This window comes from Thamnophis sirtalis, unplaced genomic scaffold (genome assembly GCF_051295495.1).
Source record: "Thamnophis sirtalis isolate CommonGarterSnake01/CBP01778 unplaced genomic scaffold, rThaSir2_p1.2 scaffold_12, whole genome shotgun sequence".
In the NCBI taxonomy this organism is placed as follows: domain Eukaryota; kingdom Metazoa; phylum Chordata; class Lepidosauria; order Squamata; family Natricidae; genus Thamnophis; species Thamnophis sirtalis.
In genome coordinates this window covers 48974736-48990311 of record NW_028261392.1, presented here as the reverse complement: position 1 = coordinate 48990311, position 15576 = coordinate 48974736, and the positions used below count along the sequence as shown (strand labels likewise).

Sequence of the window (15576 nt, the reverse complement as noted above, 5' to 3'; positions counted from 1 at the left end):
CCCACAATCAGTGTCAAGAATTGTTGCAGAGCTAGGCGTGCTGCCCTCAGCTCCAGCCAGTTTATGCTGTGAGCGGCTTCCCTCAGAGTCCACTGGCCCTGGGCAAGCTGGCCTTGGCAGTGGGTGCCCCATTCCAGAAGGCTGGCGTCTGTGGTCATCATGACCCTTTCAGGTTCCTTGAACAGGCACCCTTCTTTGACTGCCGCGGTCCTTCACCAGGCTACAGATCGAATTACCTTCTGTGGAAGCTGTACTCGTCTGGAGGAGTTGCTGGTCTTTGCTCTTTGCATCGGGAGAAGGAACCACTGCAGTTCCCTGGCATGAAGATGAGCCCAGGGAACCACCTTCAGACAGGAAATCATGATGCCCAGGAGTTGGGACAGTTTGACGATCGGCACCGGCCTGGACTGACAGCATTGGCACTCTGCTCTTGAGATTTGCCAGTCGATCCAGAGACAGGAACACCTGACAGGAGACCGAGTCGATGATGGTGCCCAGGTGTTCAATGCACGTGGTCGGAAGGAGACGACTCTTCTCCATATTGACCAAGAAGCCATGTTGTTGTACCATGTTGATGGTCATCTGGACATCTCGTCATGCCTGGTCTGGAATTGTAGAGTGGATAATTATGTCGTCTAGATAGCATTCTAGACAAATGGGACGGTTCCAGAGGTGAGCTGCCACCACTGCCAGGATCTTCATGAAGGTCCTGGGTGCAAACGAGAGGCCGAAGGTGAGAGCCCTGTATTGGTAGTGCCTCCTGTCATACTAGAACCTGATGAACCTCCTGTGGGCAGCATGGATGGGGACATGCAGGTAGGCTTCTTTTAGATCTATGGATGTCAGCAGATCTCCCTGTCTCACGCAATCCAGGATGGAGTGGAGGGATTGCATCTTGAACCTTTTGTAAGCCAGATGCTGATTCAGGCTTTTCAGGTCCAAGATGGCCCTCCACCACCACCACCACCGAATTCTTCGGGACCAGGAACAGAATCGAATAGAATCCCTGCCTCTCCTGTTCCCTTGGGACGGGTTCTATGGCCTCTATTTGGAGAAGATGGAGGATCTCCACCTGCATGAGCCCCCTCTTTACGGAATTCTTCGTGGTCGGACAACGAATGAACTTCCTCTGGGGAAAGGACAGAAACTCTAGGACCAAGCCCTTCCTGATTGTATTGAGGACTGATGAGTCCAAGGTGATCCCCTCCCACCTGTCGGCGTATAGTTGGAGCCGACCTCCTATGGGAGGGATCCTGTGATGGTCACTTCCCCCTAGGGAACTGATGGGAGCTGTTGTTATTGCCCCCACAAAATGGCTTCCAAAAGGAATGCTGCTGCTGTCTGTTACGTGACACGAAGGAGTTCCTATCCTGAGTTCTATTGCCCCCTTGGTTGTAGGACCTCTGGTATGAGGAGGAGGTGGACGCTTGAGCAGCGTCCTGGTTTCAAAAGGATTGCTTACGAAAGGAACCAGAGCTCTTACGCTCATTCTTCTTCAGGGTGGCTGGGAGAATCTTATGCTTATCCTTTGGGTCAATGACAAATTTATCCAAAGCCTCCCCGAACAATTGACCACCCTTGAAGGGAGCGGAAGCCAGCTTCCACTTCGCCTTCATATCCGCCTGCCAGTGGCGAAGCCATAGGAGGCGGCGAGATGTTATGTTGGACGCCAATGTCCTGGAGGCAAACTTCGCTGCATTCAGCAAAGCATCAGCTGAGTACTCAACGGCCATAATGATCTTGCTGAGATTGTGGCGCCACCAAGAGCCCCGGGAGGGGGGCTTGGATCTAAGCTGCCTCAGCCAGAACAGGGAGGCTCTGGTGAAAAAGGATGCCGAGGTGGATGCCCTGATGGCCCAGGCGGCCGCCTAATGTGTCTTATGACATGCCTTCTCTGACCTTTTGTCTTTGGCTTTTAGGCCATCCAGAAGGTCGGCTGGTAGGTTTGAATTTGAGGTCAAAGATACCACCGAGGCATTCACCTCAGGCAATTTTAAGACAACTTCCATCCTCCCCTCCACAGAATAAAGGGATTTATCCCCTCCGCTGGGGTTGGTTAAAGTACCGGGCTGAACCCACTGTCTTTGGACTATGTCCATGAAGAGATCTGGAACAGGGATAAGTTCCTGAGTGGGAGCCATCTCCTTGAAAAGCCCTTCCTTGGGGTCTTTGGAAGAAGAGGCCGGTACAGCATCAGCTTTGGGGGTAGAGCCTAGCTCGGTTACAGCCTTGGCCTTGTGGAGTATGGATTTAAACAAGGAAGGCTTGAACAGGCCTGTAAAGGCCGGCTTATCTGGAGGAAGATCCTCATCCTCCGATAGGTCGAATTCATCAGCCTCCTCGTTCTCCCAGGCGGAATCCTCCGTGGCTATCAAAGTGTCCGGGGAGGCCGGTGCCTGGGTAGCAGTGGCCGCAGGAGACTGCTTGGCCTTAGAGGAATCTGGCTTGTGGGATTCCTTCTGCCTAATGCCCTCCGCTATGCCTTGGGAGATGGCTAAGGAAATCACCTCCCTCATTTCTGCGGACAAGGCGGGACCCTTATTCTCCTTTGGGCAATGTCTGCTGGAAGGCAGATGGCCTTTGTGCCTGCCTGAGGCGGACCCTTTGTCCACAGGGAGCATGCCCTGGAAGGGCTCCAGTTCTTCCCGACTTCCCTCAGGTCCCCAAGTGGTGATAAGCTGGAGGGCATGACTAGCCGGCGCCCCGGACTAGGCCCCTCACCTCACGGCGGTAATCTGTAGCTGAGAGGCAACGTACACGACCTTCTCTCTTCCTGGCTCCAAACACTCTCCACGCGGCTCCTTCGCAAGTCAGAATGAAGAAAATGGCGGCTGCTGCACGCGCAGCCTCCACCCACCAAAACTGCCAGTCAACAAGGAGAAAGTGCGCGAATTCACCAAAAATGGCCACCGCTGTTGCCGGGCAGAAAGAGAGCGCCGCCGATGTCACTGAGGCACTGATTGCCGGCGCGGCACCAAAACTCAGCGGCTGGGGGGTTCTCGGAGTCGGGAGGCCTCCCGCCCCCCCTCACTCGCTAGCAGCCGCTGGCCAAGCGACTCACGCGTTCCGACCCCCACTTGCGACCAGCAGGGAAGAAACAGCCCGGGAAGCCTCTCAGCAATCACATATCTCAGTTGGTATAATTTAGTTCTTATCCGGTAATATGTAATGCAAAGTGGTCAAATTAAACTTGGGGAGACCAGTCTATCTGTACTTGGACTGGAGAGCTCCCTAAATTAGTCCTCACGAGCCGACTGAGTTTTTAAACTGAAAATAAGGAGGCAAAGGGAGGCGTGGTCAAAGAAAAACTCACTCAGTCCAAGGGCAGATAGACTGTGTTAACCCATGCTTTGACTCCCTAAGCAGCGCACTGGAGAATAGGATGAATGTTGCAGTGTCTCTGTGGACATTCACAAGGATGAATGACTGCTGTGGTGCTGCAACATTTGTAATTTCAGGCCTTTGTCGTAAACACTTGAGGGGTGTTATCGTGCAACTTCAAATGGTTACTAAGTGAACTATTGTAACTCAAGGATTACCTGTACACACAAAACTAAAACACATAGGAACTATGGAGAACTTCCTCTGAAAACATGGTATACTTGATTTAACTGTTTGTGGCAAAGAAATGTTGTAGAATACAAACCTGCATTTGTGCTTGTTCATCTGCATATTCAATTGATTGGAAAATAGTCAGGGAATATCGACGCCTCATTTCTAGCCGGGCCATGTAAGACCGATACCATCTTTGAATAAGGATAGCTGCTTTAATAGCTGTCAAAACAGGATGTGCCCCAAAATAAGATTAATTGGCCACAACTAATTAATTATGCAGATTTTTGACTCAAATTTTAAAATGAATGAAATTAATGGAGCCCTGTATTTCATATTTGTTTCTCTTACATGTATTTCTTGTATTTCTTGTAAAATACAGAAGGGTGATCATTAAGGTTATAAATATCACTGCATTTCAAACACAATGGTAATTTTGTTGTAATTTGTAGGTGGTGTTTGAGATCCCGTGACTTTTTGTATCAGTGTAAAAAATAGATACACAGATTGGCAAATAGTACTGAATAGATATATGATTAACACAGAGTCTTAAGGCTTTCATTACCTGACTTTTTGTAAATGAATATTTCTAATTTTTCAAACCTGAAGACATTAGTAACCCAAACAATGTGTACTATATGTTTTAATAGGTGCTAACAATTATAGAAATACCTAGCTAAATACACTGTAAGCATCATTAAATTCAGCCCTACCAAAACTAAATGTTGCTACTGTGTAGAACAAAATTTAAGAGGCATACAGATGTTATCATATTAAACAAGTTGTAACCTGCCCTATACTACGACAGACTTGGCAGAAGGATGTGTTGCCCTTGGAGCATTACTCTTACCATTGCTCATAATTTCATTATTCCAATTCTCATTCAAATAGAAATACTGCTTTGTTATTAAGATGATAAATCAAGACTCAAGGGATCTTTTCAATGATACCCACCAAAGCACTTCCCAAGAGGAATTGCCCATATTCAATATGTCTGAAGGAGCAAACTGAAAGATTCAGAAGACAGCAGGTACTTAAGGCACTGAAAATTCATATAAATATCTGGTGGTGAAGGGAAATATTGTAATCACATATGATATGATCTGAAATATATATGTTAGAGAATGAAATTCTAAACTATTTGAATGTGACTAGGACCTTGCATTCACCTCTTCCAGTACTCAGCGACTAGTATACCTTCCTCTTTCTAAAATATATTAGTTTCATGATCCTTTTACTTTTCCAACCTTTGATTTTGTTGTTTTCTTTGGCTATTAAAGCTTTCCTGTCTTATCTGTGCTCAACTCAGATATTTCATTTCTCAGTTGAGTTGTTACAATCATTTCCCTTCTAATACACACTACAAGCCTCACTCTACAATATGCAGATGCCACCTGGGATGGAAACCATTAACAAGTTATCACACAATCTGTAATTTCATTGGGAGGACTTTCCTGTTTTATTGTTCACCTTGAATTTTTATTTATTTATTTGGAATTTATATTGCCGCCTATTCGCACATGGCGACTCAAGGCGGCTTACTGGAAATAAAAACACAATATAAAAGAAATAAAAATTAAATAATAAGATTTCTTTAAAACAATATTTCTTCAGAGCTATATGAAAGTGCTAAAATTGATATCCAATCAATGAAAGCATTCAAATTAATGTTAGAGGGATAATGGACATAAAGGATATCAAAAAGAACATTAATCTTCCTCCCTCCTACAACATTTGGTGTCCATATAAGCAAACATATGTATATACAGTAACTTCCTACAAAATCCTTATAGAGTATCTCTTCATGCATGCTTTTCCTTCATAAAGGCAACAGACATCCTTGGAATGGCTAGATCAGGCAACAAAATCCTCATGTATACCTTTAGAATGAGAAGAGATTCCATTGAAATCTTCTTTGCTTTTTTCCTCTCCCTTTCCAATAGCTTTAGAGTCAGCAGTTGTAAATATGGGACCCTTTTTCATTGTACTGGTGAGTACATTTGCAAAACATTTTCTTTTGTAATAGTGAAGCTATATTATTATAATACATTTATTTTGTTATATGAATAAAATAAATGCAATTTCAATATAAAGTATTACAGAATATGAAACTGAATAAAAATTCAACAAAATCCAGCAGGTTACTGTTTACAAGCTTGCTCTTCTTTTTCCTTTGTACATCTTATTTTCTATTTTTATTATACTATTATTTTAAAAGTTTTTTTTCCTGTCATATACTTTTGTAGTGCTTGCTGTGTGCTTATTGGAAGATGCAGGATATGAGTGTTTCAGGAAGTGTTTCAGGAAGTTAATGGATTTTCACTGCTGTTCTTACAGTTACAATTTTTCCAGGGGTGTTTTTTTTTTGTAACTGCTTCTAATTTTATTATACTATTTTTATCTCACCCTCCTTGTTAGATACCTAACAGTAGTATAAATTACCAAAAAGGCAAATGGAAGAAGATGGTAAATGAGTGCAATCCAATTCTACTTGAACCTATTCAAAGGTTTGGCAAAACTTACTCCCAGGTACAAAGGAACCATGATGAGGAAGATTGATTAACAGAATTGAATCTTTAAACGAAGTTCAGGACATCAAGTAAAATCTCCTGATTCTTGATCTTAATGTGCCTTCCATGTCAATGATTCTCAACTTTTTATATCTCACATCTCACCAATTTCTTTGTACAAATGCTGGATCACATTCAAAATAAGGTATGAAAACAGAGAGATGGGTCTATCTAATAGTTATATATTTACACACGGACATGCACAAACAGCATATAAAATAAATGACAAAGCACATGCAAATTGTACAACCACAATTTTACAGATTAAGAAACAGTGCAATAGGATTTCTTGTTGCCATAGAATGATTGCATTACACAAGCATGTTTTACCTTTTTTTGATTTACTTGTTTGGATTTTTGTACCAGAAGTGCCACATCCCATGACTCAGTAAAGTAAAGGCTGGATTGCTGGTTTAAATTGTCCTTATTCTGGATGAATTATTTAGCTGATAGCGATCCAACTGCACCTCTTTATATTAATCACAATATGCTGTAATGAATCAGTTCTTCATTTTCCTTAATAAAAAAGAATGCAATGAACATTGATTTTCTATTGTCAGCTTAAGGCACAATACAACATAATTGCCTGAGTCATCTGTACATCAGTGAAAGTAGGAGGGTTCACTGGTCTGTAGCTATTGTCCTGTCAGCTTAACACCGATGACTCTCTTTACATCCCAGGATCAGTCAGGCAGAGAATTGTCATCCAATTATTGAGGGGAAAAGTTCAATACAATTATATACATATGGGCAATGGATTGCTTTCTTAATTATTTTTTCATCTATCCCCAAAATGAGGCATTTCAGTAGGATGATTAATGAATAAATGTAACCAAGGCACATAAAAGCAGGAATGAGCAACCTGTGGACCCAGAGTCACATGGGCCTCTGAGTCTTATTTTTCCTGCCCTCAGAGATCCTTGACTATATAACTGCTGAAATTTGATAGCAGTTTCCTACCATTTTGTAATGCAGGCATTTCACAGTTTTTTTTTTCAAAGCTCCAGAAATGAATGTCAGATATGCCCATACTATTTGCTGATACTATTTGCGATCTGTTTTATAAGCCTCATATCTCCCCACCCACCCACCCACCAATATTAAGCTTTACTCACAGCTGGAAAGAAATCCCTCACCAATATCAGATTTAGGCAGTGATGGGATTCAAATAATTTAACAACCGGTTCTCTGCCCTAATGACTGGCTGGGTGGACGGGGCCAGGTGGGTATGGCCAGGGGGCAGGACAGCACTCAGCCTCCTGCAGCACTCTGCTACTCAAAACGGGACACGGGGGTTAATTATTAAATGTGGGCTTTGTTTTGTGACATCCAGATCCAGCGAGCACCGTAACCACGGTTTGCATGTTGGAAGTTCCTAAAAGAATGCTGGGAAACTCTGTATTTTAAAGAACATTTAAGGGAGGGGTGCAGAATAGCCCTTCTCTGCCTGAGGCTGTAGAAACCCTGCACCAATCAAAACACTTTTTGTGAAGCACCTTTTTGTGAAGCAACACTGACAGGGTAAGTCACTAGTATATGAAAATAAGAGCAAACTCCACTCCCTTCTAATACTGATGATGTTACCTGGTTTGGTAATGAAACATCTGCAAGAAAACCATCAAGAGTACCAAGGAACTCACAGTTCAACCCTAAGCAACAAATATTCTCTTCAATTGATAAACACCTTTTAATTAGAGGGACTCAGAGCCTACGTTATATGAGGTGGCTCCCAGTGCATTTCATTCTAAATTTTGATATGATTTCTATAAATAAGGAATATAGAATTATAATGGCTGAGTATTTGATCCTTCATACATCAAAAAAATACAAAGCTAAGGGATAAGCTAAGGGAGGCTGTTAAAGACTGGATGGGGGTTAACAAGCTTGTGCTCAATCCAGAAAAGACCGAGTGGCTGCTGTGTTTCCCTCCCGCGAATTGGCCAAGTGTTCCATCTCTCAGGCTGGGGGGTCAAATTGTACGCCCCTCAGACAGGGTTCGCAACTTGGGAGTCCTCCTGGACCCACAGCTGACTTTCGAACATCATTTGTCAGCTGTGACCAGGGGGGCATTTGCCCAGGTTCGCCTGGTGCACCAGTTGCGTCCCTACCTGAACCAGGAGGCCCTCACAACAGTCACTCGTGCCCTTGTGACCTCTAGGCTGGAATACTGCAATGTGCTCTACATGGGGCTGCCCTTGAAGAGCATTCGGCGACTTCAGCTGGTCCAGAATGCGGCCGCGCGAGCGATCGTGGGTGCACCTCGTTTCACCCACGTAACACCCATCCTCCGCGAGCTGCACTGGCTGCCTGTTGATCTCCGGGTGCGATTCAAGGTGCTACTTATCACCTACAAAGCCCTTCATGGTACTGGACCTGGGTACTTGAGAGACCGCCTACTGCCAATTACCTCCACTAGACCGATATGATCGCATAGATTAGGCCTCCTCCGAATTCCATCATCCAGCCAGTGTAGACTGGCAACTACCCAGAGGAGAGCCTTCTCGGCGGCTGCTCCGACCCTCTGGAACGAACTCCCCGTGGAGATTCGGACCCTCACCACCCTCCAGTCCTTCCGCGCCGCCCTAAAGATCTGGCTGTCCCGGCTGGCCTGGGGTTAAGATTCTAACCCCACTCGAATTGTGTGACTGTTGTGTTTTTAATAATGATGTATTGTCTTTATGTTAGAAATTGTTTGTCCTCCCCCCCCCCTTTTTGACCTGTGAGCCGCCCTGAGTCCCCCCAGGGAAAAGGGCGGCATACAAATAAAGGGAAAATGAAAAATGAAATGAAATAAACAAATAAAAAACAGATTTGAAAAAAGAATATGCTCAGGAAAGAAAAATAGTGAAAGTGTAAGAAAGAAAGAGGAAAAGAAGGAAAACGGAAAAAGAATAACTTCCAACTTTCTTTGGTACAAAATAATAATATATATATTAAATATATATATCAAACTCTTACTGTAAGATTAACATTTGTCTATATTATTTCCATAATCCCTTATTTAATTATCAAAGCCCAGATCAACTTTTCATTTCAGTTTCTCACAAAAAGTCGGAAGAGCCAAGGTGGCGCAGTGGTTAAATGCAGCACTGCAGGCTACTTCAGCTGACTGCAGTTCTGCAGTTCGGCTGTTCAAATCTCACCGGCTCAGGGTTGACTCAGCCTTCCATCCTTCAGAGGTGGGTAAAATGAGGACCCGGATTGTTGTTGGGGGCGATATGCTGACTCTGTAAACCGCTTAGAGAGGGCTGAAAGCCCTATGAAGCGGTATATAAGTCTAACTGCTATTGCTAGTCCAGTAACGGTTCATATCACTTTAATCACTATTTGTTTTTTGTTTTTATAAACATTTTATTAGTTTTATTGCAAACAAAAACACACACACAAAAAAAAACATCATCTGTCATTACATCTTGTAGAAAGCGTATCAATTGGTCACAAGTACATTTCGTGCATTCTGTCCACAATCACATATATTCCAATCAATCTAAATTATACATGTTAAAATTTTATATATTTTACTATCAACATATCACAGTTTTCATTTAGTTAAGATTTCAAAAACACAGCCACCTGTTGGCATTTTCCCCCTTCCCTCAGTTCCAGTCAATATGCCATATCTCTATATCCTTATAACATGATATAAATAAATAAATAAATAAATAAATAAATAAATAAATAAATAAATAAATAAATAAAGAAGAAAGAAAGAAAGAAAGAAAGAAAGAAAGAAAGAAAGAAAGATAAAGTCAATTAGTAGGACATCTTATATTTCCTCTCTCTAACATATCTTTGTTATTATTATAGTTAATTAAGGGTTATTTACATTTTTCTCTCTTCTCTCCACAAACGCAAAAAGCAACAATCTCTGAACAACAATCTATTAATATGTGTTAACGAAATGACCATTTAAAATCTAAGACAATCTAAAGAAAAAAGAAAAAAATATTGACATTTCTAATTAATAATCACCAAAGTATCACCTTCCCTTTTGTTTTTATAGTTGAAAGACAGGGAGAAAAAAAAACAATTGTTTGCCATTTCTACTGCAATTTAAAATTTCTAATTGAAAATCTCCAAGATGTGCATTAACATTCCCTTTTATTATTATAATTAGAGAAAGACAGAGAAGAAAAAAGAAAGAAAGAAAATAATTGTTTGCTATTTACGTCACATCACCTCTTATTCTAATCCAAATTATTTATAGCTTCATAAGAAGGTCTAAAGCACAAATTTATAGGTTTTATCATTCCACCAGGTCTCAGTTGCAATTTGTGGCCTGGTTATTTATCCTAATTAAGGTTATCCTTTCATTGTTAATATCATGATATATTACATATTAGCGACTAAACATTCAATAATAATCTATAAGAGTCTACAAAATACTAGCATCCCTACTTATTAACCATCAAAAATTAACTAATTTTTATCATCAATTGGCATTATCAACCAGTGTCTTTCCAGTAGCAAAATAAATCTTTCTCTCTCACCAGCAGCTGTGTCATCTCTCTTATTAAAACTTTTCAGAATTTATCATTTCTTGCCGCACTCTGTAGCTTGAAGGATCTCTCATGTAATTTCGTCGCTCTATAATTGTTATTAACGTAGGCTTAACATTGGTTATCAAACTTGTTTCTGGATATATTTGTCTTCTTAGTTCCATTTTTTCCACTCTTTTTTTCCCTCCTGCATCTTGAAGTTGAAAGAAAGGCTCCAAGTTGTCAAAAACCCTTTTCCAGCTTCCCTTCTTTTCACTTTCGCTCATATTTAGTCCATTTAGATTCATCTGACATCTTGTCTTTATTTTCTATATTTCCATTCTCTTCTTTAATCTCTGGGGCTCCAACCCCCTCCTCTTTAACTGTAGCACCCCATAAACTGTCCCATTTCTTGCCAAATCTCTTAAGTCCTTCTGCAATATTTTGAAGTCTAGCCAGGATGTTTTGGATTATTAAATTTTCTGCCTCTGAATATTGATCCATTTTTCAAAATGCAAAGAAATATAAAGGAAAAAAATAGGAAGAGGAATCTGCCACTCTAGGCTGTCAAAATTTTAGGAAATGTGTCTGTATTTATTTTGAATCTTGAGCACCAGTTCTTTCAAGGTTTTTTAAAATAGGAGGGTTTTTATTCTTGTTTATCTTTTTCCTTCTCTTGCCAAAATATTTACCAGAAGCACTAACAAAAACAAGTTTCGTGCTTTTCAGGTTTTTCCAAACCCTTCCATTGCAAGGTCAGTGAAGCCAAGTGAAGCAGAACAAAAGATACATTGTAACCAAAACAGAAACAAAGTTCAGACTTTGGCTTCCAGGTGGCAGATTCAATAATTAGTGGTTTTAACCAATAGAAGAAAAAAATTGTTGAAGTAAGAAAATAAGTTTAATTTAGCCAACAAGAAAATTAGGATAGTAAAAAGGAAAAAAATAGAAAAAAAGAAATCAGTCCATAGACTACAAGCAGGGAGACAGGAAATGTTGCAATTACTTCAATCCACAAAACATCGTTACTAAAAGAGCAGGAAATATTCTAATAACAGTCCAATAAGTGTCAAAATCGCCGCTTTATTCTTACTTTGGGGACTGGATGTTATTATTTTTTTTTAAAAAAATGTTTCTTAACACGGATCTTCTGAAAGAAAAAAAAAGAAAAAAAAAACCTCACCAGATGGAACGCTTTCACTTCATCTCTTCCTTTAGAAGCGGTCTCCGACTATGCCAGCCTGGGGGCTGCCTGTTTGTCCTCAGTTGGAAGCGCTACCCTTGGGTCAAGCAGGGACTTTGCGATGTTCCTGTGACCAGCAAGGCTTTGGCTTCCCTGTCGCCGTCTCTTCGGGACGGTTTAAGTCCTACCGGACCGTCCAAAGACAAAAGTTTCATCGACAGACCCGGACTGTCGGGTTTGTGCGATGTGTCGTCGCAACATGGCTCCTCCCTCTCACTTTAATCACTATTTGTTAATGAAACCACAGCTGATTTATTTAATTGTACCAAACTTTAAATAAAATAGGAATGGAAAAGCCTAAACTCTAGTGGAAACCCATGCTTCTCAACTTTGGCAACTTCAAGGTGCATGGACTTCAATACCCAGAATTCCCCAGGCAGCATGAAGTTCGCCCAACCTAAACTTGCCAAGGCTGAAAAACGTTGATCTACACATAAGGATTTTTCCATTCCTACTTCACTGGTTCCTACGAACAATCATAATCCAAACTCCCCATTCCCAACTCACTCTAGAGCAGAGGTTTGGGGCCTGGGATGCTTCCTGCACTACCTTGGAAGGCAAATCAGGATGCGGGGTGGCCGTGGGACACACCCCCTCTGTGCCCCATTTTGGGCCTGGAAGGCATCTTGCATCAACCTGGAACTTCAAAATGGGCTATGGGAGGACTTCTGGGAGGGGCGGAGCAGGTTGGGCGAGGCCAGCCAGAGGTGGGATTGGCTGGTTCTCTGAACTGGGCAAAAAGTTAACAACCAGTTCACCCAAACTGGTGCAAACTGGCTGAAACCCACCTCTGAATTTAGGCCTGGCTACCCTATTGCCAGATCAGACCAGGAACACCATAATTTAGTAATTACTCATTGACCATGGAAGCAATTTCAAAGCTCATTTTTGGTCTACTTCTGAAATTCAGTTTCCTGTATAATGTTGCCTTGAGAGTTCCTGTCTATTTAAGAGTGCTGCAATTAGCAGTCAGTTGGTTACTTTGCAAAGGTAAGGATTCACCTTCAATTAAATCAATGCTTATCAGTCTCTAATATTTTTAATGCTAACTTTGCCATAGGACATTGGCTTTCACACTAGTTCTGAAAATAGTAAGTTGCTGCTTTGAGGTAGAATCAAAACATTTTTAAAAAATAATATTTTTCGTTGAGTTCCTCACTTTCCCTTACATTGTGTAGAAAGTCAACACCTCCCACCTTCCCCCAGAATAATGACATTTTGGGAAATATTAAAAAAGCAGAATATTATACTTCCCTAAAGGAGAAATGGAGAAAACATGCTCTTAAAGACAGAAAGCAGACTCAAACTTTCTTAATAGCCCCCAGAAGATATTTTGTGCCCATTAAGAAAGATTGGGCCAGCCTATTCAGAAACCAGTCCCAGTTTCCCTGCCCCAAGCAGAAATTGAGGAGGCCAGCTTTTAGAAATGCAGATTTAATAATCCATTCAGAAAGACTGGATCAAGACAGAAACTCAAATAAGCAACAAACAAAAGGTTGACAAAATTAGCTCAGACAAACACCTAGGATTTGCATTTCCTCTTTTGTCTATAGAGACAGCTATGACCCCTACATCAACCTTACATGACCCCCATAGGAATCTGACAATAGCCAATAGAATATTAAAGGACATGTTCTTGCACAGGTGGACTGCTCCCGGTCTGGCCCAGTTCAGCCGAACCAGTAGTGGTATTTTGGCCAGGAGGATCCCGTGGGCCAGAATTAAACACCCCATTTTTGGCTGCCATATTGCTGTGCAGCCCTTGGGGCTGAAAACAGGCCAAAGAGCCCCCCACAGCCCATTTTTGGCTGTGACTGCTGTAGGAGGCTGTGGGGGCCAAAAATGGTCCCAGCACACACACACACCACTGCCTGTTTTTCCAGGCAGGCTTCACAGGCCAGATTTAAGCACCCTGTTTTTGGCCGCCAGACTGCTGTAGGAGGCTGTGAGGACCAAAAACGTTCTCCCTGCAGTCCATTTTTCGATGCCAGACTGCTATAGGAGGCTGTGGGAGCCAAAAACAGGCCAAAAACATCCCCTAGTCCATTTTTGGCTGTGATTGCTATAGGAAGCTGTGAGGACCAAAAATGTTCCCCCTGCAGCCTGTTTTTGGACGGCAGACTGCTGTCGGGGCCAAAAACAGGCCAGAAACACCCCCCAGACCATTTTTGGCTTTGACTGCTGTAGGAGGCCATGGGGGTCAAAAATGATTCCTGTGCGTGTGCACACACACACACACACACTCACACATGGCCTGTTTTGGCCAGCAGAGGTACCTTTGTGATTTCCTAGTGGGCCAGATTTAAGCACCTCAGAGGCTGGATCCAGCCCCCCGGGCCTTGAGTTTGACATCCATGATCTAGACCACAGATTGGTATCAGTATGGGGCCTGTTAGGAATCAGGCTGCATAGCTAGAGGTGAGCAACTTGCCTGTGGGAATCCCCCTCCCCCGAAGAATGAAATATTTTGGGGAATATTAAAAGAGACAGAATATTATATTTTCCTAAAGGAGAAATGGAGGAACATGTTCTTAGAGGCAGAAAGTAGCCCCAGTTTTTCTTGATGTGCCTATTCACAAACAAAACATCTTCGCATCCAGGTGATGGATGTGAAGATTAAGGACAGGATATTTTTTTAATTTAGGGAATGTTTTTTTATGTATTGTTTGTTGAATATGTTTTTAATTGTTTTTTGGAAATGATTTTTTAATTTATTGTTTATAGAATATGTATTTTATTGTTTTTAGGAAATGATTTTTTTAGTTATTGTTTGGAGAATATGTTTTTTAATTGTTTTTAGGGAACGATTTTTTTATTTATTGTTTATGGAATATTTTTTTAAATCATTTTTAGGGAATGATTTTTTATTTATTGTTTAGAGAATATGTTTTTAATTGTTTTTAGGAAATGATTTTTTTATTTATTATTGATAGAATATGTGTTTTCATTGTTTTTAAAGAATGATTTTTTGTTTATGGTTTATAGAACATCTTTTTAAATTGTTTTTAGGGAATGATTTTTTTATTTGTTTTCAGAAAATGCTTATTACAAGAAATGTTATTACTTTTTGGAAATGTTTTATTTGTTATGCAATATGTTGCTTTTAAGTCTGCAAGTTAGTGCATGGTTTGTGAGATTTTGTGTGTTTCTGTAATGAATTCACTACAGAAACACACAAAATCTCGCAAACCATGCAGGATGTAAAAGCAGCCACTTTGAGGCAAATAAAATGTATGTGCCTCAAAGTGGCTGCTTTTATATGGGCAGGCCAGGTTGGTGCAAGGCAGCATTGTGAGATTTTGTGTGTTTCTGTGTGATACCTGGTTTTTGAGCTAATTGTGAGGTGGTTGCTTCTTGCAGCAATTACTTTTACGTGACTCCATGGCTGTTTTCATATATTGAGTTGTGTGCTGCTTTGTGAGCTCCTGCAGCTTGATGGTTTTTGATAGTTTCTGATTGCCCTGCTTTTGTTTTCCTGGGTTAATCTTGGTCCCATGTCTTTTGTCTTTCCTATCCTAAGGGTTAGTTCTGCCAAGAAACAGAAAAAGGGGAGTTCCAGGCAAGCTATTTTTAGCCTTTGTCTTAATGGATATAGTTAAAATTTACCTTTCAGCTGATGTTTTTGTCTGGTGTTTTCTTAAAGGAGGAAAGCACTGTTTTCTGTGGTTTCTGGTTCTCTGAGCTTTCTGAGCTGTCCTTTATAACTTCCCACAATGCCTGATGGTTTTTATTC

The 15576-nt window shown here is 41.3% G+C and overlaps 1 protein-coding gene across 1 annotated transcript in view; it reads right to left on the bottom strand.

Annotated features, from left to right (window-relative positions):
- The window catches only part of PPEF1 (protein phosphatase with EF-hand domain 1), a 94930-nt gene that overhangs the window by 63358 nt on the left and 15996 nt on the right, over positions 1-15576 (bottom strand). Inside the window, exons 3-4 of the mRNA XM_087726354.1 lie at positions 6453-6638; positions 3647-3774 (exon numbers count right to left, since the gene is read on the bottom strand). Coding sequence (XP_087582480.1) covers positions 3647-3774; positions 6453-6504 — 180 coding nt within the window. The 5' untranslated portion in view covers positions 6505-6638. The remainder of the gene's footprint in view (positions 1-3646; positions 3775-6452; positions 6639-15576) is intronic.